Consider the following 25714-nt stretch of genomic DNA (forward strand, 5'->3'; position numbering starts at 1 on the left):
CCAGACATTTTGAAGGCTGGAAGGTTACTGAGAAGGACCATTTCTTACAGAATTTGGGCTTCTTTCTGGGCAGTGCAGTCAGTGTTGTGGGTGAGACTGTTGAGCTGACACTTGCTGCATTTCTTTTTGTTACAAGTGTAAATGCTGAAGTTTTATAACTGTTAAAATATGAAGAGTCAACATTATGTGTCAAAATATGCAAATATGCTTAAAACAAATTATAGTAAGTCCTCAGGCAGCATTTTTCTTACTTTGCCTAGCTGTAAATTTAGATCATGATCAATAAAATATTTTTCATGGATTTGTATATGTAGTAAAATTGATGTTAACGGAGACTGTTAAATATCTAATCCTTCCAAGCCTCGTCATAATAGTGGAATAAGGAGAGGGGTAGAGGCCATCAAACCAGTGATCAGTGCCTCACACACTATAATGTACTGTATTTAGAAAGAACCTATTAAGTGTACAGGATGGTACTTTGCATTAAGTGCATATTAAGCACTTATCTTTTTCGGTCATGATTTTGGAGACCATAAAAACTTCCCTGCACCACACAGACAGTTTCTACTTAGAAGACTGAATTATCATGAATGCTGTAGGTTATGGGGTAGCATGGAAAATACAGTATTAATTCAAGTCACTGTGTCTTTCTAAAACACCATGGTGCATGTTAAGTCTTGAGCATCAGCCTAGATTAACAACTCTATAAGATCCTTTATTTCTTTTTGTGGCTTTAAATCAGACCTTTAACCTCTCTTTAATACCCCTTTCACTCTGAATTTGCAGTCAGAAGTTTTTGAAAACATTTCTTTACCAAACAATTGATCTTTGTCCTTCAACCTAACCTTGAAAATTTAAAGTCAAAGACATTTTGCTAATCCATATGATGAAAATAAGCATTGTAGGCAATGAGATAAGAACATACTTGGCTAGACCAGATTTCACAGCCTGTTATCATTTCCCTAAACCCTTCAGGGTACAGGAGGTGAGATTATAAAGTGACAGTTCACACAGCTGGGCTAAGGAGATGAAAATTCTGGGACCCAGAATTCAACCCTGGTGGAGTGAGAATGAATGGCTTGTGAAAAAGACCAAGATTATCTTTAGAAACAACATTCAGTGTGCTATTTGCACAAGCAGTATTTTAAGGGTTGGATTTTTGCAATCAATCAACTCTAAAGTGCCAAAAGCCTCTAAAATATCATCTGTTTTGCCTGCAGCTATCCACATGCATTAACTCTACAACCCAAGGAAAACATTTTTTGGGGAGGGATCACGAGTTTAAGAGAAATTATAAGAATTCAACAAAAATGATTAGCATCTATATGAGAACAAACCACCATCATTCTGAAGACATATATTTGCAGGAAAAGGCTGCCTCAGGATCATGAAATTGTCTCCTATGTGCTTATAAAGATATTCTCATTCATTGAAAAAACAAAGCTATCAAGGCCTTTCAGATTTATGGCACTTCAAAGACTTCATTCCGGGAAAATGACAACCTTTAGTTTGAGATTTAAGACACAAGTCATTTAAAAGTAAATACAGTCCTCAGAGTTCAGGGTACACTGTATGTTTTATATTTTGGATGGGGGGGGTGGAAAGGTCAGAGGGATGTGAGGTGAAAAGAGAAGAGGGAATAAAAATGTTTTTTATTATTAAGACAAATGCTTCTCACTGAAATGCCATTATACTATATCCAGAAGAATTTATGCTGACTATATATACCCATGCATGGTAGGACTAACCATAAACAAGGTACAGTAAAACTCCGATGGTCCGGCATCTGATGGTCCGGCACCATCAGGAACCCGGAAGTGCGCCGGGCAGCTGGACCATTGGAGCTGCTCTGCTCCCAGGCTCCCCGATTCAGCCGCTGCTAAAACTGACCAGCGGCTGAATTGGGGAAGCCAGAGGCAGAGCAGCTGGAGTGCTGCCGGGTAGGTCCCGTAGCGCTGCCCCTCGGCGCTGTGGGACAAACCCGGCAGCACCCTAGCTGTCCCTGATTCAGCCGCTGCTGAAACTGACCAGCGGCTGACTCCAGGAAGCCCGAGGCAGAGCAGCTCTGCCTCGGGCTTCCTGGAGTCAGCCGCTGATCAGTATCAGCAGTGGCTGACTTGGGGATGCCTGGGGCAGAGCAGCTGGGGTGCTTCCAGGTTGGTCCAGTAGCGCTAAAGAGCGGCGCTGCGGGACCAACCCAGCAACACCCCAGCTGCTCTGCCCCAGGCATCCCCAAGAGTAGCTGGGGTGCTGCCGGGTTGGTCTCGCCACGCAAAGGGTCGGCGCTACCGGACCAACCCGGCAGCACCCCAGCTGCTCCACTGCTGGTCAGTTTCAACAGCGGCTGAAACAGGGACGCCTGGGGCAGAGCCGAACTATCGGAAGGGGGGGCTATGAGGCATCTGGGGTGGCATCCCCCCCACCCCATCCCACACCAGACCCCTCAGAGCCCCCCCTTCCGATAGTCCGGCATATCTGATAATCCGGCACTCCCTGGGTCCTAAAGGTACCGGATTATCGGAAGTTTACTGTATGTATGTATGTATGTATGTTAGGCATATCAAGTTAATTTGTATAAAATCAAACATGGTAGTAACAGGGTACCGATCTCAGAAAAAAGGTTTTATTGAGAATGCCAAATCATGACACAAGGTGAGTATCTATCAAAGGCTTTCTTCCTAGACTATAATGGAGCCAGGATCAGAGACTCTGGGTGAGAGAAGGCAGGATTCCATGGGCTAGGGTAGGGAGAATTGTAGGAAGTTACAGAAAAGAGATAAAACAGAAACTTGGAGTGGCGCTCTGTTTTGGCACAGCTTAATCAAAGCTTAAGGTTTGAAAACAAGAAGAAAAGGATACTGAAGACCAAATGACTATAATCCTTTTTTGTTAAAACACAGTGAATGTTAAACACTTATAGACGTGAAGATATAGATATATACTTGATGGAATTCCTGTTAAAAATGTCACTAAAAAAAGTTAAATAGAAAAATTTTTACTCCTCCCCTTTTTAAGAAACCCCATACAAACATTATCATAATAAAACAACACTGTATTTTTGAAAAATACAATAATTTAAATAAAGCACGTACATTTTCCTTCTATTTTCCAAAAAAAGGAGTTAAGGACTAAGTAATGCCAAGTACATCCACTGGTAACATATAATCGAAATACATACATACATACACATACATAAATAAATAAAAGAGCATCCCAGCATCTTATCATGACACACAAAGCCAGACACCAAACAGGGACTCTATCCTCTAATCCACCACTTCTATTTGAGAGGGAGGTAGCAGGTAAGCAGGCTACATCAAATCAGAGACTACCTGCAATATCAGGGAAATACCTTTCTGAAACCATATTTTAAAAGGTATTTAAGCTCCCCTTTGTGCACTAAAACCAACAGGAGTTAGGTGCCTAATTACTTTTTAAAACATGGCTCTAAGGGTACATCTACACAGCAGTGTTGAAATAACATAGTCTGAGTCTACACTACAAACAATTCAACAATGTCAAAATAATGTTGAGCTGGAGGACTTCTTACTCTGACCCCTGTAACCCTCACTTCATGAGGAATAAGGAAGGTCGGAAGAAGCGTGCTCTTTCTTGGACTTCCTACTGTGCAGACAGCGCCAAAATTTGAAATAAGCTATTTTGACTTAAGCGATGCAATTGACGTAGCTCAAGTTGCTTAGCTTATTTTGGCCTTAGCCCTGCTGTGTAGACGTGCCCTAAATGACCTGAGACCACATGAAACTCCAGTGGCAGACACAGGTCTCAGTCACCAGCTTAACCAGGTGATCATGCCTTTTCACTGAGGAAGATGTGAGGCACAGAACTGTGTTAAAATATTAAACATGTACAATGCAGCATCCTGATACAACTTCCCAACAAGGAACCAACTCAGCCATAGATTCAAACAATTATATCACAACAAATTTTTGAAGATTTTTCACATGACAGGAAACAAATTTATTCCTGAGACTTTCACAGTAAACATAGGCAAACTATAGATGGATTTTGTGTGAAAAGACAATGATCTGTTATAAGTCACACTTTTAGCAAACTTGAAGTACTAACTAAAGGGATCCAAATCAATGAAAAACTGTCTCTGTCATTTTACCTGAACTGATGGGGATGAATTATGAGCAGGAGAAGTTGAGACACAAATGCAAGAGTCTGCATGTAGTTGGAGATGGGATGAGTAATGGCAAATATAATTTATTTGTCCCATCAGGTTTTTTAACATCACAAATCTTAGCCCCTCAGTTCTCACTGTGTGTGTGAGGGGCGGAAGGAGGGAGGAAGGGAGGGGAGGAGAGAGGAGTCAGATGCTGAGAAGACTGTACAAGGAACAAGATTATTTGAAGCATATGTAATAATTACATTTTCAGGTTTTTTAATATCTCAGTCTCTCTTTCAATAATTTCCCAGCTCTATGACATTTTACTTCATTTATGAAATTGGCAAAAATGCTTGTTTTAACAGAATTGTATTTTACAGTTTTCTGAAGCTACAACTTCCATGCTTTTCCTGTTAATTGGTGTAATTCCAAGTACTATCATAATTTTTTAAATTACATACTCTCTCCATAAGGGTTTTGAGGTGTTTACACATTTGATTAGTTCACCTATATCAGTGGTCTCCAACCTTTTTACACCCAAGATCACTTTTTAAATCTCAGAACAGGCGAAGATCTACCGCCCCGCCCCTTCCTTGAAGCCCCTCCCTCTCTATTCTCCTCCTGTCCATCACTTGCTATCCCCAGCCCTTACTCACACACTCTGATAAACAGTTTATTTTTAAATTATGCGATACATACAATTAAAATCACGTGTTTATAGTTATGAAATAAATGGTCTGTTTTTTATTCATGCTATTTAAATCTAAAATGAAGCATTTATAATTATACATTTTGTGGGGACAGAGTACTGTGGCTGGAGGCAGGGGAGAGGGAACAGGGTGCTGGGAGGGCAGAGGACAGGATTCTGCAGCAGGGAACAGAGTGCCAGTGCGGACAGAGTTCGGGGAGTGGGGACAGGAGTGGGGACAGAATTCGGGGAGTGGGGACGCGAATGGGGACAGCATTCTGTAGTTGGGGATAGGGGAGTGGGGACAGTTCTGTAGCTGGGGACAGAGTTTGGGGAGTGGGGACAGGAATGGGGACAGCATTCTGTAGTTGGGGACAGAGTTTGGGGAGTGGGGACAGGAGTGGGGACAGCATTCTGCCTTGAGGGCGGGGGGCTGGACTCGATGACCTCTCGAGGTCCCTTCCAGTCCTATTATTCTATGATTCTATGATTCTGTAGGTGAGGACAGGGGAGTGAGGACAGGGGAGTGGGATGCCAGTGGAGGCAGAGAGTCCCCTGCATCTCCCTCCTCCCAGCATTCCCCCCCCCCCGGAAACCAGCACATGCCTGCCCAGGGGGCCGACCCCCCCCACCCGCGCAGGGAAGCCCCGCGCGCATGCGCCTGCCCCAGGGCCAACTCCCCCATTCACGCAGGGAAGCCCCGCAGGCGCTTGTCCCGGCGCCAACCCCCTCTCCGCGCCGGAAGCCGACACTACCTCCCCGTCTTCTCTCAAGGTAAGTAGTGGGGCTTCTGGGGGGTGGGAGGGAAATGGGGGCCGGGCTGACAGGACGCCTTGCGAGCGACTGGTCGAGGCCTCGAGATCGACCAGTAGCTCGTGAGCGACCGGTTGGTGACCACGGACCTATATGAATTAGAAAATACAAACACAGTTTATACAAAAAACATAGGTTAATTCAAACACAATGAAATGGGTTTCCACCCATGAAAGCTTATGTCCAAATAAATTTGTTAGTCTTTAAGGTGCCTCAGTATTCCTTGTTTCTTTTGCTGAAACACACTAAAATGTCCACTCCTCTGGAACTTGTCAAACACAATTAAAGTTCATACCAAGTTTTTAGGGATAAAACTTGAAAATGAGAGCCAAAATTGTAAGGAATAATTTAAAAACATCTTATTTTCTTGTATGCTGGCCTTTTATTTGCTTGGCTATTTTATTATTTTATTTTATTTTATTTTATTCACTGTTTAGCCATGCAGTAATTTTAAGATACTGCTTGCAGATGGCCACTTAAAAGATGCTATTGATAGATGCTCTGTGTAAGAGGCTACACAAGGATGTATTATAAAAGGCAGCCTCGCCAAGAGTTTGCTACACGAACAGTTTCAGATGAGACTACTTAACTTCACTATTGGGGTACAGTAAATAACTATCTCTTTACTTTTGCTTATCTATTGGAGACAAGAGTCACTTCCATGCTAATCAAACAAAGAGCTTGAGGACAGCTTCTGAATTAGCCTCTCTTATGTATCAGTACAATAGACAAATTTGCAACATTGTCAGCTTGGTCACCAAAGTAATTTTAATTAATCTGGTGATTTTCCTGAAAGGCAAAGGAGATCAGTGCTCTAATGTTTTCAATGGATTTATTTCAGCTTTTCTTTCTCTTTATTTGGAAGTGATAACTTCCATTTGTTATGCTTCTGGTGAGATACAGGTCAAAAAGCCAAGAATATACCCACCCACAATGTTACTTCCAATCTTTTCCATCCATGTGCAGATTTTTCTCTATATATGTCTAGAATAAATGTTTTATATGCATTCAGGCATATGTGAATGTGCACTAAGGATGTAAAATTTTGATTATTTGGGCTAATCAAATAGTCGATGCAATCTGCATCTAGTTGATAAGGACTCTTCTGTTACACTTCAAAGGCGAAAGCGCTGCAGGGAGCACCAGGCCAGTGGGGGACTCAAGCAGTCCCCCGTTGACGCCATGCTCCCCGTGGCGTTTCACAGTGGCAGCGCTGCATGGAGGCTGGGGCCAGCTGGGGAGTGCACAGCTGACCCCAGGCTCCATGCGGTGCTGCTGCTTAAGTGCTGCGTGCAGCCTGGGCCAGCTGGCCCCAGGCTGCAAACAACATTTCAAAGCAGCAGCACCACGTGGAATACAGGTTCTTGCCCCAGGCTCCACATGGCACTGCCACTTTGAAGCACCCCCTCCTCCTTCCCCTTCCCTTGCTGCCTCTTTATTATAGAGGCAGCAAGGGGGCGGGGTGGAAGCGACTAGTCAACTAGTCTGTTGACTATCCGATAAGCATTTGCTTATCAGATAGTTGACTAGTCGTTCACATCCCTAATGTGCACCACCAGTAGAAATACAACACCTACCTGCGGGTGCTCTGCTAATCAGCTGGGCAGCATTTGAAACCTCCTGAGCATCTGTACAAGCAAATACTTACAGGTAACTCTGATCCTCTGCCCTACTAGCTTGCTATCATATGTTCTATGTATAGATTTAAAACAAAGAGCCAGATATCAATCACTTGCCTTATTTACCTGTAAAGTGCCAAACACAGTGATGATACTACATTAAAAAGCAGGGTGAACTTGTTTAACTTTAAAATGAATTCAAATTAGATAGAACAGGTGCAGAGATGGACTACTCAGATGATTGAAGGATGGAAAACATAAATTATGAAAGGAGACTCAAAGAGTTTGGCTTATTTAGCCTATCAAAGAAAAGATGGAGGTGAAATAAACTTACTCTCTATAAACACATCAGAGGGATAAATGCCAGGGAGGGAGAGGAATTATTTAAGCTAAATGCTGATTTGGACATAAGAACAGATGGATATAAACTGACCATTCAATAAGTTTAGGTGAGGACTTGTAACTATCAGAGGAATGAAGTTCTGGAACAGCCTTCAGTGGGGGCAAAAACTTAACTGTCTTCGAGACTGGTAGATTAGTTTATGAAGGGGATAGTTTGACGGGACTGCCTATAATGGCATGTGGCGCATTAGTAACTGCCAGTAGCAAAAATCCCCAACCTATGGAGATAGGACACTAGATGAATCATAGAATCATAGGACTGGAAGGGACCTCGAGAGGTCATCGAGTCCAGCCCCCCGCCCTCAAGGCAGGACCAAGCTCCGTCTACACCATCCCTGACAGATGTCTATCTAACCTGTTCTTAAATATCTCCAGAAAAGGAGATTCCACCACCTCCCTTGGCAATTTATTCCAATATTTGACCACCCTGACAGTTAGGAATTTTTTCCTAATGTCCAATCTAAACCTCCCCTGCTACACTTTAAGCCCATTACTCCTTGTCCTGTCCTCAGAAACCAAGAGGAACAAATTTTCTCCTTCCTCCTTGTGACACCCTTTTAGATATTTGAAAACCGCTATCATGTCCCCCCTTAATCTTCTTTTTTCCAAACTAAACAAGCCCAGTTCATGAAGCCTGTCTTCATAGGTCATGTTCTCTAAACCTTTAATCATTCTTGTCGCTCTTCTCTGTACCCTTTCCAATTTTTCCACATCTTTCTTGAAATGTGGCGCCCAGAACTGGACACAGTACTCCAGCTGAGGCCTAACTAGTGCAGAGTAGAGCGGCAGAATGACTGCACGAGTTTTGCTTACAACACACCTGTTGATACAACCTAGAATCATATTTGCTTTTTTTGCAAGAGCATCACACTGTTGACTCATATTCAACTTGTGGTCCACTATGACCCCTAGATCCCTTTCCGCCATGCTCCTTCCTAGACAGTCGCTTCCCATCTTGTATGTATGGAACTGATTGTTCCTTCCTAAGTGGAGCACTTTGCATTTCTCTTTATTAAACCTCATCCTGTTTACCTCTGACCATTTCTCTAACTTGTTAAGGTCACTTTGAATTATGTCCCTATCCTCCAAAGAAGTTGCAACCCCACCCAGTTTAGTGTCATCTGCAAACTTAATAAGCGTACTCTCTATCCCAATATCTACATCATTGATGAAGATATTGAACAGTACGGGCTCTAAGTTACTACAGACAATTCTTTCCCAGGAATTTGGATCATGGGTCTTGCCCACATGGCTCCAGGTCTAATTGACTGGCACATCTGAGAATGGGAAGAATTTCCTCAAAGATCAGATTGGCAGAAATCCTGGAAATGTTTTGCCTTCTTCTGCTGCACAGTGCACACATCATTTGCAAGTTTAAGCTAGTGTAAATGGTGTAATCTCTGTAACTAAGTTTTCAACCTTGATCTGAGGACTTCAGTGACCCAGGAGTGGGTGGATGAGCTTCTGTGGCTTTCAAAGTGCAAGAGGTCATACTTAATGATCAAAACAGTGCCTTCTGACCATAAAGTATAAATCTATGTGCTCTCAACGACCTTGTGCCTCCATATTAAAGAATATAAGGAGGTACACACCTGACACCACTCAATTCCTTCTCAATTACCAAGCAGAGCCTCCACAGCCAAGGGGATGGAGTGTGGGAGGTAGACTACTGAAAGGGACCAAACATATTGAAGAACTTGAGTTATTGTAAGGTAAGTAACTGCTCCTTCTTCTTTAAGCCTACGTACCTACAGCAAAGACTCCCAATCAGGAACTCAAAGAGGAGGCAGGTGAGTGCTGAGAAAGCAAGTTTAGGATAGTTTGGAGTACTGAGCTGAAACCCGGAGCCATTGGGGAAGTGGCACTGGAGGGCAATAAGTAGTATGAAGATTGCTTGATACTGCTTGTGGGAAGAGACATTACAAGCCCAGAAGGGAAAACCATTTGGTAACCTGGCCAGAGGGCCAAGCCACGAAGAGGCAGCAGAAATTCTTGGAGCAAAAGAAGGGCTGCAGACTCCAAAAGAGGCAGATCTCTGTGTGAATCTGTGGGAAGGGCGATCCCTCTTGTGAGCTATTAGAGTGACCAAAAGGAGGCACCATCCTAGTGTTGATTGGTGCACCCTGTCACACAGAGCTTATACCCCAGGATCTTTGTAACCCAAGAGCTAGCAGACCAAAGCAAAGAGGAGAGAAAACAGAAAAAAAGGAGGGGAACCCCTTCTAAATACAAATGTATAGACTGAAGAAATAAAAATAGCTACAAAAATAAGGAAACATTTCTAGAATGATAAACTAAGAAAGGACAGAAGATGAGCATAAACAGACATGTGATTGTTCCATTGAGTTGCAGGTGGTTGATTAGGAACAGCAGCAGAAGACCTGTGCTTCCCATATGCATTGTTTGGAGGTACAAGGTGCCACTCTGAGCAGGTGCAGGTCTGTGGATGTTTTACAGTTTCCAGTCAAGAGTTCACAGGCACATGAGTAGGGATGTTAAGTATCAGTTAATTAACTAATCAAGTAGTCAATAGAATTTCGATTAGTTGATGGGGGGAGGGGCGATCCCGCTGCAGCTCTGCACTTTAAATGCAACTGTTCAGTCCTGGCTCATGCTGCCCCCAGGATACTGAGCATTTACTACTACTTGTACCTCACAATCTTGTACCTACTTGTTACGTCCATACTGCAATTGCATTTCGAAAGAAATTTGAAAGAACAGAGGGGTTTTTCCGACATTGTTAATTTTTCACAAAAAGGTACGTATGGACAGGGAAGAGGGAGTTCTTTTGAAAGAAGAGGAAAGAGGAAAAAGCACAGGAGCCCTGGTGGCCATTCCATCCACAGCAATCACAGCTTAAATGTGAGAGAGGGTCTATTCAGTGTGATGCTATCTTTTGAAAAAGCAGATGGCTTTTTCGATGCACTTTTTCAGTGTGGACGCTCTCTTTCGGAAGATGTTTTTCTGGAAGATCTCTTCCGAAAGAAACCTGAAGTCTAGACATAGCCTTAAAGTGCAGAGCTGCAGTGGGGTTGGCTCTTGGGGGCTGATACAGAGGCAGAGGGGGAAGAAGGGAGTGACTAGTCGAGTACTCACTCGACTAGTCACTCACATCTCTAATAGTGAGCACGCACAGAACATATACTTGAAGAAGGGAAGTGTTCACCTCTCTATTCTACTGCAGATTTGAAGAGAAGCAGGTAAAAGCCATACAAGTTTGCCCAAAACACAGGAAGGTATCCTGTGATGCTTCTGACAAGACATCAACCTTAATTATGAATGACCAGTATGACTTACTTGAGACATTCTTTCACGGTGCTTGGCTTCAAGTCTCTCTTTGGCTTTCTGGAAATGGGCATGTTCATTCTCATCACCAGGCGTCTCCAAGTATTTGTCAACAGCATCAGGAGTGCTGGCAGCTGTGGTGGGGACTAGGGTAGGAGTTTTATAGGAGAAAAGGGGGGGAAAAGCACAAATTTTCAGTTTAGTATAAATAGTTATTTAATACTGGAACAAATATTATTCTTTTCCCAGTATAACGAACCCAAGTAACTTCAGTCAGGAGACTGGCTTTATAAAACTTCTATATCAACTATATTAACACAGGACAAAGGTTTAACATTTTTGTTAGAACTCGGGAAAAACTCTTTCACTCAGTACAATGTTACTTAACAGATTAGGAGCTATTGGCAAAGGAAACATGCAAAGAGCAAACACACTTGGCACCACCTCAGGTACATAAACTGACAGTAGACACATTTTTCAAAATAACAGGCTCTATTTTTAAAGATTAAAAATGCACAACAAAACACACACACACTTTAAAGCATCTACAGAGACCATATAAGTCACAACCACACTGTAGCACTGAAGGGTTAATAAGAACACTTTTAAAAAAAATCAACCTATTCTTTAGTGATTCAGTAGCAATTAACAACTGCTAAGCAATAAGGGGAAAATATTTCTATTAGAAATTTACCAAAAATCATGGCCTCTACGACCTCTCTTATATTGCAATCTTTAGGGTTATTCCATAATTTTTATTGCACTCTACTATATTTTGAACATTTTAAGATTTCCTTTAAACAAAACACACTTATTGCAAAGTACAGCTGTAACAACAGAAACAAATACAACCCTCCAGGGAAGAAGTGGAACCCTTCTCTAGTATGTTTATATGTAGTCTTTAAAGCCTGATAGTAGTAGTAATAGTAATAATGATAATCTAAAAATACAATTTCTTTTTATATTGAACTCTCCTGTTCTTTGTCTGAAATCTGAATGTGAATGGAATTTTTAGTTATACAATTACAATGCCAAAGAATCAAGAAATGTAAAAGCTGTATTATTTTTTACTACTGTCATCATCATGCAATTATGATGTAATGTAAATATAATACAGTCACCTACACATACTCATCCACACTGATAGTAGCCAACATACATTTATTAATTAATATTTTGTACATATGCCCGGCTTTATAAATGATATTTCTTGCAACAATCCTGTGAGGGAAGTAAGGAGTTATCCCTATTTTACAGATAATGAAACAAACATAAAAGGATCACCTATTTAGCCTAACAACATGTAATCAGATAGTTCAAGAGACAAGATTCAAACTCATAAGAATTACTGGCTCCTGATTCTTTGCTTTTTTAATCAGACCAAGCTGTCCCCCGTTGTCACAGTACTAAACATGAAAGTTTAAACTCACAAACATACCACTTACATTGTATGTGCTGGATGCCCATGCTGTTTTTAATTACAGTACAAAATTTTTATAGATGTGTCTTAAATTTATAAGATGCTTTCCAAATGAAAGATAAGGCAAATACAGTAAAACTCCATTAGTCCGGCATCCAATGCTCCGGGACTCCTGATGGTTCGGCACCATCAGGAACCCGGAAGTGCTGGGGCAGCCGGATAGGCTTCCCCCATTCAGCTGCTGCTGAAACTGACCAGCAGCTGAATCGGGGAAGCCGGAAGCAGAGTAGCTGGGGGTGCTGCCGGGTTGGTCTCGTAGTGCCGCCCCTCGGGGCTGCGGGACCAACCCCGCAGCACCCCAGCTGCTCTGCCCCTGGGGTCCCCGATTCAGCTGCTGCTGAAACAGATCCGGATGCCTGGGGCAGAGCAGCTGGGGTGCTGCGGGGTTGGTCCCGTAACGCCGCCCCTTGGTGCTGCGGGACCAACCCGGCAGGACCCCAGCTGCTCTGCACCAGGGGTCCCCAAGTCAGCCGCTGCTGAAACAGATCAGCGGCTGATTGCAGGAAGCCCCGGGCAGAGCAGCTCTGCCTCGGGCTTCCTGGAATCAGCTGCTGATCTGTTTCAGCAGTGGCTGAATCGGGGACCCCTGGGGCAGAGCAGCTGGGGTTTTGCCGGGTTGGTCCTGCAGGGCCGTACTTTGGCGCTGTGGGACCAACCCAGCAGCACTCCAGCTGCTCTGCCCCAGGCGTCCCCAAGAGCAGCTGGGGTGCTGCCGGGTTGGTCCCGCAGCCCCGAGGGGCAGCGCTACGGGACCAACCGGGCAGTACCCCAGCTGCTCTGTCCAAGGCGTCCCCAAGAGCAGCTGGAGTGCTGCTGGGTTTGTGCCATAGTGCCGCCCCTCCGCGCTGCGGGACCAACCCGGCAGCACCCCAGCTGCTCTATTGCAGGCATCCCCGATTCAGCTGCTGCTGAAACTGACCAGCAGCAGCTGAATCAGGGACGCCTGGGGCAGAGCCGGACTATTGTAAGGGAGGGCTATGAGGGGTCTGGGGTTGCATCCCCTCCCACCCCACTCTAGACCCCTCATAGGCCCCCCTTCTGATAGTCCGGCATATCTGATAATCCGGCACCCCCTGGGTCCTAAAGGTGCCGGATTATTGGAAGTTTACTGTAATTTGTTTCAAATTCAGATATTCCTGTGATAGTTCAATATTCTCTATTGGAGTCTCAGAGGGTAGCCGTGTTATTCTGTATCTTTCAGATGGGCTTGAGTGGAGAATCATTTATCAGACTGACGAATTCCAAGTAAGTTCAAGTTCTAAGGGTATGTCTACACTGCATTCCTCTTTTGAGAGAGGAATGCAAATGCAGCTGAGCAAAATTGCAAATGAAGTGTGGATTTGAATTTCCTGCACTTCATTTGCATAATGGCATCTGTGTGCTTTTTCAAAATACCCTATTAAAAAAAACGTCATCTAGATGGGATTATTTTGGAAAAACCCTTCTTTGGAAATAACCCTTACTCCTTAAAAAAAATGAGGTTTAAGGGCTCTTTCAAAAAAGTGGGTTTTTTTCGAAGAATTGCGTTTAGATGGCACTTTCACTTTCGAAAACCCTTTTTTGAAAAAGCACTCGGATGACATTATGCAAATGAAGCACGGGATATTTAAATTCCCGCTTCATTTACATTTTCAATCTGCCTAATTTACATCCCTCTTTGAAAAGAGGGATGTACTCTAACTCTAGACATACCCTTAATGATCAGAGTGAAGGGAAAGCTCTGTGTTTTTCTTAAAATATTTCAAAAATGCAACTTTCTATCTTTGTGCTTAATGTTTGTCACATGACACTTTTCTGATATCCTCCATGTATTTCCTTCTGCTTAAACCACAGTTATTAAAACAAAGTAAAACTAAAATATGTATTGCAAAGAAAAGCTTTAAATGTAAAAAGTGATTAAATAACAGTGCAGTACATATGTATGCAAATTTAACCTTTAATATATTGCACAGGAAAAAAGGCCTGGGCTTTGGAATAACTTATGACTAAATTTTCTGAAGAGATCAGGATATTGGGTGCTGAGCTGTTGTGAAAGTCTGGACCCAATTATGTGTGTTGAGTACTTTCTACTGATGCTACTCTACCTACGGTAGTAACTGTGGAAGTTGTAGCTAAGAAAAAATAAAGCCTTTTCCGAAAGATCCCTTATCCCTCTATGAAATAAGGGACAAGGGATCTTTCGGAAAAGGCTTTATTTTCCGCAAGATCTGCATCTAGACTGGCGCTTTTTTCCGGCAAAGCTCCGTGCCGAAAAAAAGCCGCAGCCATTTTTATGCTAATGAAGCGGGGGAGATTTAAATCCCCGCTTCATTAGCAATTGCGATATGTCTAATTTACATCCCTTTTATGAAAAAGGGATGTAGTCTAGACGTAGCCTGGATGTATAAACAAAAGAATGTCAAGAAGGACTAGGAAGGTGGTGCTACCTCTTTTAACGGTATTAGTGAGACCATGACTAATATATACTTTATCCAGCTCTGGTGTCCAAAGGATATTGACATATAAACAAGGGTTCAGAAAAAGCCACAAACATGCTTTGAGGTCTAGAAAACACATCTTATACCAAGGGACTTAAGCTCAATTTAGTTCATTCAAGAAAAGGTTAAACTATAAGAATCACAAAAAAACTATAAAGGGAAGTAATTTCTGATAGCAGACTGTTCTTTAATTTAGCAGGAAAAAAAAAGGAATAATAAAGCCTAATGGCTGCATGTCCAAGCTAGATAAATTCAGACTAGAAAGAAGGTGCATATTTTTAACAGTGAGGGTAATTAAGCTTAGGAAAAAACAAGAAACTTTACTGAGGGTGGGGGCATTAGAATCTTTAAATCAAGACTGGAGGCCTTTCTGAAAGATAAGCTATAGCTCAGACACATGGGATGGGTGAGGTTCAATAGCCTGTTTTATGCAGGAGACTTTCTGGCTTTAAACTCTATTAATCCAATCTACTGTTGTCAACAGAACTAGAGGGACTGCAGTGGTACAGAGCATCCAACATCAACATTACCTGACTTCTGCCTCACAGAATGCGCCATGTACACTGGGAATAAGCATCCCTGCAATCCCATTAAACATCAGGAATATTATAGTTATTCCAGACCACTCCCTTAAGCAGAGGCATGATTGTCTAGGACCACTTGCATATGTTCTCATTTTTGGTTTGTTCCATTGCTTGTTTTGAATGATCCTGTCCTGTGTAAGAAGCTTCATACAGTAAGCTTTATACTGCAGAGCCCACAGTGCAGGGCAGCAGCCGGCTCTCTGGGAGCTGGTGTGCGCCGGAAGCCAGCTTTTAAGCCAGCTCCCAGCATGTACCAGCTCCCGGCCCTACTCTCAAGCTGTGTCTTTATTGCAAGCCTCTTCCACAAGAGGAAATGCAAATGGAGTGCTCATTTGCAAAGTTTGTGTTCTCATTTGCATTTCCTCTTCTGATCCCTTTTGTGCAAGAAAAAGCCGTGTAGATGGCTCCTTTTTGCACAAAAAAACCCTTTTGTGAAAGAGCTGTTCTTAAGTTTAATTAAGAGTAAAAGAATGAAGAAAAAAAGTGAAAGAAAAAACTTAGCGTTTCTATTAGAATATTAAGAACACTGAAGTTCATTAGAATGTGGAATAGTCTCCCATTTGAAAAGGAAAAAAGTCCTCTTTCTTGTGGCATTTAAAACTAGAACTCACTTTCCTGTAGTGAACAATCCTGCACTGTCAGAAGATGGATGATTACGCAGATATTTTCCATTTCTCGTTGCTATGACTAGTGTTTATATAGCTTCATCTGTAACTGGAAAAACTTAAAAAACAACCAATAGATGGTATCATGAACTCTCGTGGGTACAACCCAGCTGAACGGAGCTTTAAAAGTCCAGATCCAAGAATAAATAAGGGGTGGGAGAAGGAAGAGAGAAAGGGAGAAAATAAGTGAATTAGAGCATTCAAGTTACAAGAAGCTGATACGAACAATTTCACCTTCTCTAAATATCCATTGTTTAGTTGGTTAAGTCATTAGGATGTGGAAGATAGCGTGCTAGTCAGCCAACGTCTTTATTGATACCTTTAAGAAATTTTTATATATATAAAAAAATTAGGGCTGTTAATTGATGTGCATTAATACCTGCGATTAACACAGAGCAGGATTAATGTGTTAATTTTTTAACGCATTAATCGCAGGCATTAATGCTGCACTGCCCCTTTGAAGTGCTCATTAGGAGCCTGGGATCAGCTGGTGACTCCAGCTGACCCCAGGTTCCCATGGTGCTGCCCCTTGGAAATGCCAGGGCAGCCTTTCCAACGGGCAGCGCTGCTCCAAGCCAGGGTCAGCTGGGGACTCCAGATGATCCGGGGCTCATGCGGTGCTGCCCTTTGAAACGCCGCACAGTGTTTCAAAGGGGCAGTGCACATGATAAATGGCGATTTTTTAAATTGCTTGACAGCCCCAATATATTCTATATGTAGTGTTTTAAAACTGTGTTCAGAAGTTAATTCATGTTAGCTTACTTCTAAAAATGGAAATAAGTGTCCAAATAACAATTTCAAAATAAAAAGGGAGAACATCAGTCAATCTGGTGTAAGACATTTATAAAAACCCTTTAAAAAAGAAGTCTGCTTAAAAATCAAGGTCACTGAGCAATTTATTTAGTTTGTGTTTTCACAAAGTCCAAAACAATTATAGTGGGAGTTCTCCAGTTACGTATCTCAAAGAAAAACCCACTAAGTTGGACTAATAGCAGCTTAAAAATTGCTTTCTTACAACAATAAAAAAACTACAACAAAGAGGAAATATTTACAACGCTACCAGTCTATTCTAACATGAGCAAAAGTTTTTGTTAAAATCTTTAATTGCTCCTTTCACGCTAATGTTAATTGTTATTTGAATAATTTGGGAACATTACATGTTATAGGTATATCACAGACTTTTCCCTCCCAGTACGCACAGCAAATGCTCTTGGATAAACATCAACAGTATGTAAGAATACCATAAATATTTTTGTTGTCATCTGTTTGATTTTATGAAGATACTAGTAAATAAATGTAAGCTTCAATTTTCTATACTGTTAAATTAGGTATTCTGAGTAGATAACAGCTACTTGGTGAAACCTGAAAGAAAAAATATGTGCAAACTTGCTGGAGGACAGGAGAGAAAAGTGTGAGGTTTCTTCCTAATCAGAATGCTCATTTCTTCATGAATAATGCCTATGAGATTCTTTATAGATTCCTGGACAGGTGACTTAAGAGTCTAAAAGCATTAAGTTTAATATAATAAATTAAATAAAATAATAAGGCTCTAAGTTTCCAGGAAACATAGGTTTAAATTTCAACAGGGCCATTGCCTTTTGCAGTTTAGAGAGTCTTTCAAATATGATCATAAAAGATGCTCTCTCCCCTCCTTTTTTTTTGTAATAAAGTAAGAATATTTTTTGAGTTAGAAGAGATGACCCTGGCAGTTCCTTCTAATCCTTTGGTTCTGTGAAAATTTCCCATCTCCCAAAACATGGCTGAAAGTGCTGATAAAAAGAATTCACATATAAGTGCCAAACACACCATTACAGAGTACTGATACACAGTGCTTAATTTGTCCAATGGCTTAGTCCCAGTACCTCTAGGCATGACAGTTCATAATCCTAGCACCTCTGTGCTTGCCACATCAGTAATGAAAGTAAAAACACACCAAACAAAAAAAACCAACAACCCTGGCTGAGCTCCAGAACCTCTCTCACTACAAATTAAGTGCTGCTTATAAGTACAGTATTCTATGAAAACAGCATTTATGTATTTAAAGTAGGGTTGCCAGGTGTCCAGTTTTGAACTGGACAGTCCAGTATTTGAGCTTTCTACTCAGGAAACAAATTGAGAAATATAAATGAGAAGATATAAATGTCCAGTATTTTCTAAATAAGATGTAATGTAGATTGTGATGTAAGGTCAAGTGTGTCTGGTATTTTTGTTGAAACCATCTGGCAATCCTAATTGAAAGGGTACAATTTCAAATATAAGGGCATGTACAGGTTGAACCTCCCTGATTTAGCTGCCTCAGGAGTAGACCAGTCCAGGACAAGGGAGTTTTCCAGATGATGGAAGGTTGTGGGGGAAGCGGGGAGAAGAGGAGGGAGAACCAGCCTCTCTGCTGGGCTCCTCTCCCCAGCTACTTGGCACCTCTGGCTGTGGCAGCCCTGTTGGCTCTGAGGCCACATAAGCTCTGGCAATGGTCTTGTGGGCGCTCATAGTTCCGCCCTGCTGGTGCTTATGACCCCCCAGTGGTGGGCTATTCAGCCCCCCTACCTCCCCACAGACCTTCCCAGCTCCACCGGTTTCAAGTTCTGGTGTACTGTGGGCTCTGCTGGCCCCCTCTGTGCTGGGGCTCTCTAGTTCAGCAACATTTGTGGTCCTGCCACACCATGGATGTTTCCAGATCAGAGAGTCCCAGACCACTGAGATTCAACCTGTACTTTCAACTCTCACATTTCCTGCAACTGTCTGGTCAATATTTAGGTAGCCGTCCCTACAAAGTGGAAGAGAAAGTAAAAGATGTGCGTCTTGTTCTTGTTGCCTCAAAGGAAGGCACCGAGAGGTACATATCCGCCTGCTCTGATGCACTCCCCACAACTCCTGCAGACTCATCATCCCTCTTCTGGGTAGGGCCAGCCAAGATATCTCCCAGTTGCTGCTCATCTGGGGAGGGAATGGCGAGTATTTCAGCTGCAGTGACCAATCAGAAATGAAAGGATGGGGCTGCCATGTTCCTTAACAGGGAAAACAGCAGGGCGAACAGAAAAAGCCCTAAAGTCCCCAACACTGTGGACAGTCTCTACAGGAAAGAATTAATGGACACAAATCAGATATCCAAAAAGGCAACACACAAAAACCTGTTGGAGAACACTTTAATCTTCCTGGACACTCATTAATGGATCTCCAAGTCACTGTTTTGTTTCAGACCAATTCCACAAGCCAATGCACAGAGAAGGATTGGAGTTTAACGTCATTCACAAGTTTAATTCTTATGCCTATGGTTTGAATCGGGATATGGGATGGCTTGCACATTATCAACCAAACAAACAATGAAGATGCTAACAGTTCTTGATGTCTGTGTAGAATCTAGTGTTGGTCATCTTCCTTTCCAAATGCTAACTAATGGTTCTTATCAGCGTCTTGTAACTATTTAGTCTTTAAGATGCTGCTAGACTGTTTGTTGTTTTTTAAGTTTTTCCTGTTACAGACTCACTCAGGAACCCCTCTGAAGCTCATCTACTCACTGTCTATTTTTCCTTCCTCCCTTTCAATTTTTTTTCCTCCCCCCCTTCCCTTTTTTATTCTTGGATCTGGACTTCCAACACTCCGGTCATCTGAAGTAGTGGGTTGTGCCCAGGAAAGCTTATGATACCATCTACATGTTTTGTTAGTCTTTAAAGTGCTACTAGATTATATGTTATTTTTAAAGTTTTTAAGTATTCACTGAACTACATGGAAACACTGTCTCACACAAATATAGCAACTCTTTCATTCACAAGATAACTGGATTTCACTGAAGCTGTATATAGTTTGTGAAGTGATTTGAGATGAATAATACTAAATAAACATAACATAATATTCAGTGAATGAATAGATTACTTCTGAAATGCAATATATTTAACTACATCATTGGTGTAAGATTAAGGCCAAAGCTCTGTGTTCTGCAAACAAAATTTTCCTCTCAAAAAAACATTCCCCTCCTCTTCTTCAAAAAAAATCCCAACCCGGACGGGAAGGGGACTAAGAGGGAGGGGAGGGGGGGCGGGAAACGACAAAGTAAGTAAAACTTAACCTAATGTTCCTATTAACCCTGAATGCTAAAAACGTAGATGAAATGTATGAAGAATTTTGCATTAACATCAACTGAAGTCTTAATAAGAATTCAGGATATTATACATTCATATTATGAATTATAAAATGGGCAGCGGGAGAGGAAGGTTCTAACAAGGACAGGAATTTCAAGCAGTGTAACGAGCACAATTTAGTGCTCTGAACTTAACTTCTATGCAGGAAATGTGCTGATTAGTCACATCTCAGATCTTCTGAACCACAGAATTTAATCTTAAAAAAATATTAGTATCTGCACTGGATAACTGTAATAAGACTAGTGATGGGCAAGACTCAACACGTTTACATAAATATCTAGAGGCCCTTATCCAAGCCTTTTAAAGCTCCCTCTGAGTGAAAATCTAATAGCCCTATGGTTATCTTTCCTTTCCCTCATACTTCCCTTGTAAAGAAGAGTGTTGATGCATGTGGGTACAATGAGATTGCAGACATGTCTGGAACTGAAGACAGATTTTCTCATAACCAAAAGAAAATGATTTGGTTTGGTCTGGGTTTCCCCCCTCCCTACAGAGAGCTCCTTGCTTAAAGATGACCTCAAAGGGGAGAGAGAGACAGAGAGACTTTGAAAATATCTGGAAAAGACTTCAGAGATTATTTTTTTTAACTAAAATAAGAGGTGTCATGGGGAATTTTTCCTGGTTTTTGTTAGAAATTCAGAGCTTGTCTATTCTGGAAGATACTGTGGTTAGTGAAGAACTAATGAAATGGTGAAATCAGAAGAGTCAAAATACTGAAAGCTGAGCAGATGGAGGAGGGGGAGTGAGAAGGGTTTTGAGTAACACATTTAAACAAAGTTTTGAACATATATACAACTCTGGACACTTTGGAGATCGAATGTCTTTGTTAAAGATTACTTTTTAATTAAGGTGAAAAAGCTCATAGTAAACATCCCTGAGATCCCAGAAAATGCTCCAGCAAAAAAATCCCCCCAAAAAGCAACACCAGATTAGACATACCATAGAATGGTCACACACATAAATACAAAAACCCTCTTTCAGATATCAGAGAGAAGCTTTATCTTGTTCCATCTCTCAGCTAGTACATTTTTTAAAAACAATGTCACTAGTTTTATGGTATTCATTTTGTTTGCTTGCTTTCTGGACTTTTAATTGGATAACTACCTAGGTTGAGACTCAGTAATTTGTCCACACAAGAAGTGACTTGCTGTCGTGTAAAACAGTCTCTCCTCTAAATTAGGGGTGAGAATATTGACAACCCATCTTCCCAAGGCATTCCATAAATGCAGTTAGTGGAGGATGTGGGAAAGGATGAATTACTGAAAGCTTACATTAAATGGTGTAAGTATCTGAATGTGTTTTAGTGGGTAACTAAGGTCAAAGCTTTTTTTTTAAATTTTATATGGATGATATAGTTATATATATGGAATTTCAGAAGTAATCTATTCATTCACTGAATATTATGTTTGTTTAGTACTTTTCATCCCAAATCACTTCACAAATTATATACAGCTACAATGAAATCCAATTATTTTGTGGATGGGAGAGTTGCTATGTGAGAGAGACAATGCCTAAAACATCATGAGTTTAAATACAGCAACTTACAAGACCAAGTAAAAAGTAAGGGAGTCACACATCCCTTGCTTCCTGGAAATCTTTCTTATTAATACACTAACTTCCATACTCCGCACACACCTCAGCTGGGGGAATGTCAGTACAGCAACGCCTGCTGCCAGAGGCTTTGCTCAAACTGTTCCCAAAGCAGCGGACAGGTGGCTCTTCTCCCCTCCCCACCACAATCCTTTAGAGCCGCACTGAGCACATGACAGCGACAATTTAAAGGGGTCCAGGGCTCCAGCTGCCTCCACTGCTGTAGTAGCAGCTGTGGCAGCTGGTAGCATTAGGCCTCTTGGAATTGTCGGGCTCCAGGGCAACTTCCCCATTTTCTCCTCTACCTCCAGTGGCAGGCCTGGATATGTTGCCTAAAACAAGCTTGATATCTTAGGCCGCTGGACATGCTCAAGACCTCCCATGATGAGCAATATTGTCACAGTACAATGGGGCCCTATGATGGTTCTTAGTGTTCCCAGGATTGTAAGTCATCTTGTTACCCATGCTTTTAGTAAGAGGGGGGTCTTGCTTGCAGTGTCTGGGTGTTAGGTCCCTAACACCACAATCTTTTCACCCACAAGTGCTCTCCTCTGGGCTATGCCAGCCCTGTCTTTGCATTGCAGGTTAACAATTAAATGCACCCTGGTTCCCAAGTCCCCTTGAAGTTTTTCTCTGTGATGTCCAGCCCCTGACAGTAGCTACTTACAGAAATTACAGATCATCTGCTCCCAGAGCAGTATATCCCAATTTTAAGAGTTTTATCTTAAACCACTGCCCCTGTATAAGGCACAGCTCTTGTGAGCACTTACAATAAAACGTAAATCTTCCTTTGAAAGAAAAGAGCTCAATGAAGCAAATGGTTACAGTATAAAACAAAATTATGAAACATGAACTCAGGCCTACACTTACTAATAGTTATCAAAATAGCAACTCCCCCTTCCCCAAAACAAAACCCCAATAACCCACTTCAGTCTATTGCAGAGCTGCTTGGTTTCACAGGAACCAGGCTTCATTCTCTTATGGAAAACACTCCTGTTAAACAAGGTGGCTCCTCAGTGAATGGATGGAGAGAGTCTTTCTCTGCCCTATCACATACTGAATCATTTTGCCTTTATTCACAGAGATGGTGATCTGTATTAGTGATAGCATTCCTTCTTATCTGCATGTGGTTTTGATAATTTGTAGTTGTTCTTGATGGTTTGCCATTGACTATTCTTGGTAGGGTTACTGCCTTTGAAATGTGAAAAACATGCCCCGCCCTCCATGAAGTGGCAACTCCTCCCCCAACTCCTATACCTCAACTTCAAGGCATCTCACACAGCATCTGAACTCTTCAACAGCCACTTTATAATATCTAGAGATAACACAGAGAAAACTGATCACATTTTCTTACTTAAACTGAGGAGATGGGACACAAACTTTTAACATTAAATAGTCCCATGTATTGTAATAATAATGAAAATCTTTAGACACACATAAAAAGCCCCTAGCAGATTAAATTATTTCTGACAACTCCACAAAAATACCACACAGGCTGCTCAAATAACCAGCCAGGTTGTAAGCCTCATTCTAGGATGGTGCAAGAGTAAGTAATTATACAGTATACTAAATAATCAGTCAGCCAGGTGAGAGTGACCATTCCCTTGAATGAGTCATCATGACCGAGACACATGGTTAACCAGAGATTTACTCCAAGACCATAAAGGCATAATTCCCAAGATAGTTACATTATTCTTTAAATATAACCAGAGCCTACAACTCACAACAGTTAAGAGCACTGAAAGTTATAAGCTTTCAGTAGAGACTTCACTAGCTATCTTTCCTGGATAAACATATCCCAGATAAATCAAATGGGGGCACCAAATGATTACAGGCATTTGAAGCTAACTTGACTACTGCATTTTATTATTCACCTTGTATTCTGTAGTTGTCATTTGCTTTGTAGAAGAGAAGATAATATAAACATTACCTAAAGTCAAGGACTTCTATTTAGCAACTACAGAAGTTTGCTAGAATTTTGAGCTTAGACTTTCAAAGTAAGTGGCATGGAGCAAAACCACATGTCTAAAGTAGGGAAGTTAAATATTACTATCAACTACTCGACTAGTCAATAGGCACTTCCGCATTCCTCCTCTGAAATGTGCAAGAGCCCCAGTGGGGGCTCCTGTGCATTTCAAAGTTGGAACTCTGCGGGGTCAGCTATGCAGCGCTGTTGCTTTGAAGTACCCCCAATCTCCCCCCCTTTGTTGCCTCTATCTGATAAAGACAACAAGGAGGGTGGGAAGCAACTAGCTGACTAGTTCTTAACATTCTTAGTCTAAAGTAGTAATAGAAGCTGAAAAACAGCGTATAGGTGTTGTGAGTTTTGTCAGGTTTGAGACACGAGTTGCCTAGGCATAATAATAATAATAATAATAATAATAATAAGTGTTAAGTAGTGACTATATTTGGAATGGAATTAAGGAAAATATTGCCTCAATTTAGGGAAATTGGCACAAAAAATCCTCCTTCACTGAAGGAATCCAAAGTACTTCAGACACATGCTTCCTGCCCAAGTGATAAAAATGAACAAGCCCCTACCAAAATAAAATACAATCAAAATCTGTTATCTCTTAATCATAATAATTTATTTGTAGAAAAAATCCAGAAAAACTATATTACTGACCAAAACCCGAGACAATTGTTTGTTGTAGTCATGAATCTTGACCAAAATCAATTCCTACAAATTATAAGGTATGTTGTTAAAATCACTAACATCTGAATCTACTATCTAATTTAATTCTTGCCATAACCTTATGCATGTTCAGATCTTTGAATTGTTGCTTTTTTGAATTCTAATCCAGCTCTCTCATGTTGTAAAGTTAAAAAAATAACAATCCATTCTAAAATAAAGGGCCGTGCACATTCCATACGTGGACAAAGGATAAGACATAAGCCTAACTCACATTATTACAGTTTTAAGTGTTTTGTCCCAGATACACAAGTTACTTGTACTCAATGAGTCAGCTGTGACTAAAAAGTCACCAAAGGTAATATATGTATAGATAAGATTTACTGGAGGACAAATCTCAAATGAGACAAAAGGGAGACCCACATTCATTGTCCCTGAATTGCATCTTGCTAATACTGGCATGAAGTACATCTTCACCAAGACACGTGACCTGTCAATTTCCTGTGCCAGAGAACAGAAGTCAGCAGTGGCAGAGAATCTACACAGGAGAGGGAACTGCCTCAGAAGACTTTTCTTAAGTTAACACTAGTAGCCAGGGTGACCTCTCTGTTTTGAATTCGGAGAGTGCCAAAATAATATGATCACTCTTGGTAGATTATATCTGGGGTCTGATTTAATATATATTTGTAATAATTTCTATGTTTTATCCATTCAGATTGAAGATTTCACACTCACAAGGGGGAGTACATAGCTGCAAGGTCAAGCTTGGATTCACCACTAACAAATATTAGGTTTTGGTGATTTAAAATTTTAGTGCTAGGCTCCTATACCTTAAATTATGCCTTCAGGAATTCTATAGTGAATTAAGGCTGCAGCTGGCTTACTGTGATGAATCTTTCCCATCACAGTCTGTGCTATCAGAAAGGTACTTCTTGGATGGAACAACTTGCAAGCTCTGCTGCTTTTTTTATAGACACAGTCCTGCCAATTACCCTATAAAACTCAAGAACAGTGAAAGGGCAATGCCATCCAGTACAGATGAATGTGTTCTCTCTCATTTGCTTGTTGTCTGCCCTCAAGCCTGTTAGCAGACCTCCATCTGTCTGGAGCATTCATCTGATAAATAAGATAGAAAAAGCCATTTAGTCCCTTAACTAAAAATTACATATATTTTGCCGGTTCTGTTTTCACAAATGCAGCAAAGTGCTTCAACT

The 25714-nt window shown here is 41.4% G+C and overlaps 1 protein-coding gene across 5 annotated transcripts in view; it reads right to left on the bottom strand.

Moving 5' to 3' along the window:
- The window catches only part of APP (amyloid beta precursor protein), a 312106-nt gene that overhangs the window by 83709 nt on the left and 202683 nt on the right, over positions 1-25714 (bottom strand). For all 5 annotated transcript variants that reach the window (XM_075910226.1, XM_075910216.1, XM_075910208.1 and 2 more), the window contains one exon: positions 10949-11082. In XM_075910226.1, the coding sequence (XP_075766341.1) occupies positions 10949-11082 (134 nt within the window). The remainder of the gene's footprint in view (positions 1-10948; positions 11083-25714) is intronic.

This window comes from Pelodiscus sinensis, chromosome 1 (genome assembly GCF_049634645.1).
Source record: "Pelodiscus sinensis isolate JC-2024 chromosome 1, ASM4963464v1, whole genome shotgun sequence".
Taxonomy (NCBI): Eukaryota; Metazoa; Chordata; order Testudines; family Trionychidae; genus Pelodiscus; species Pelodiscus sinensis.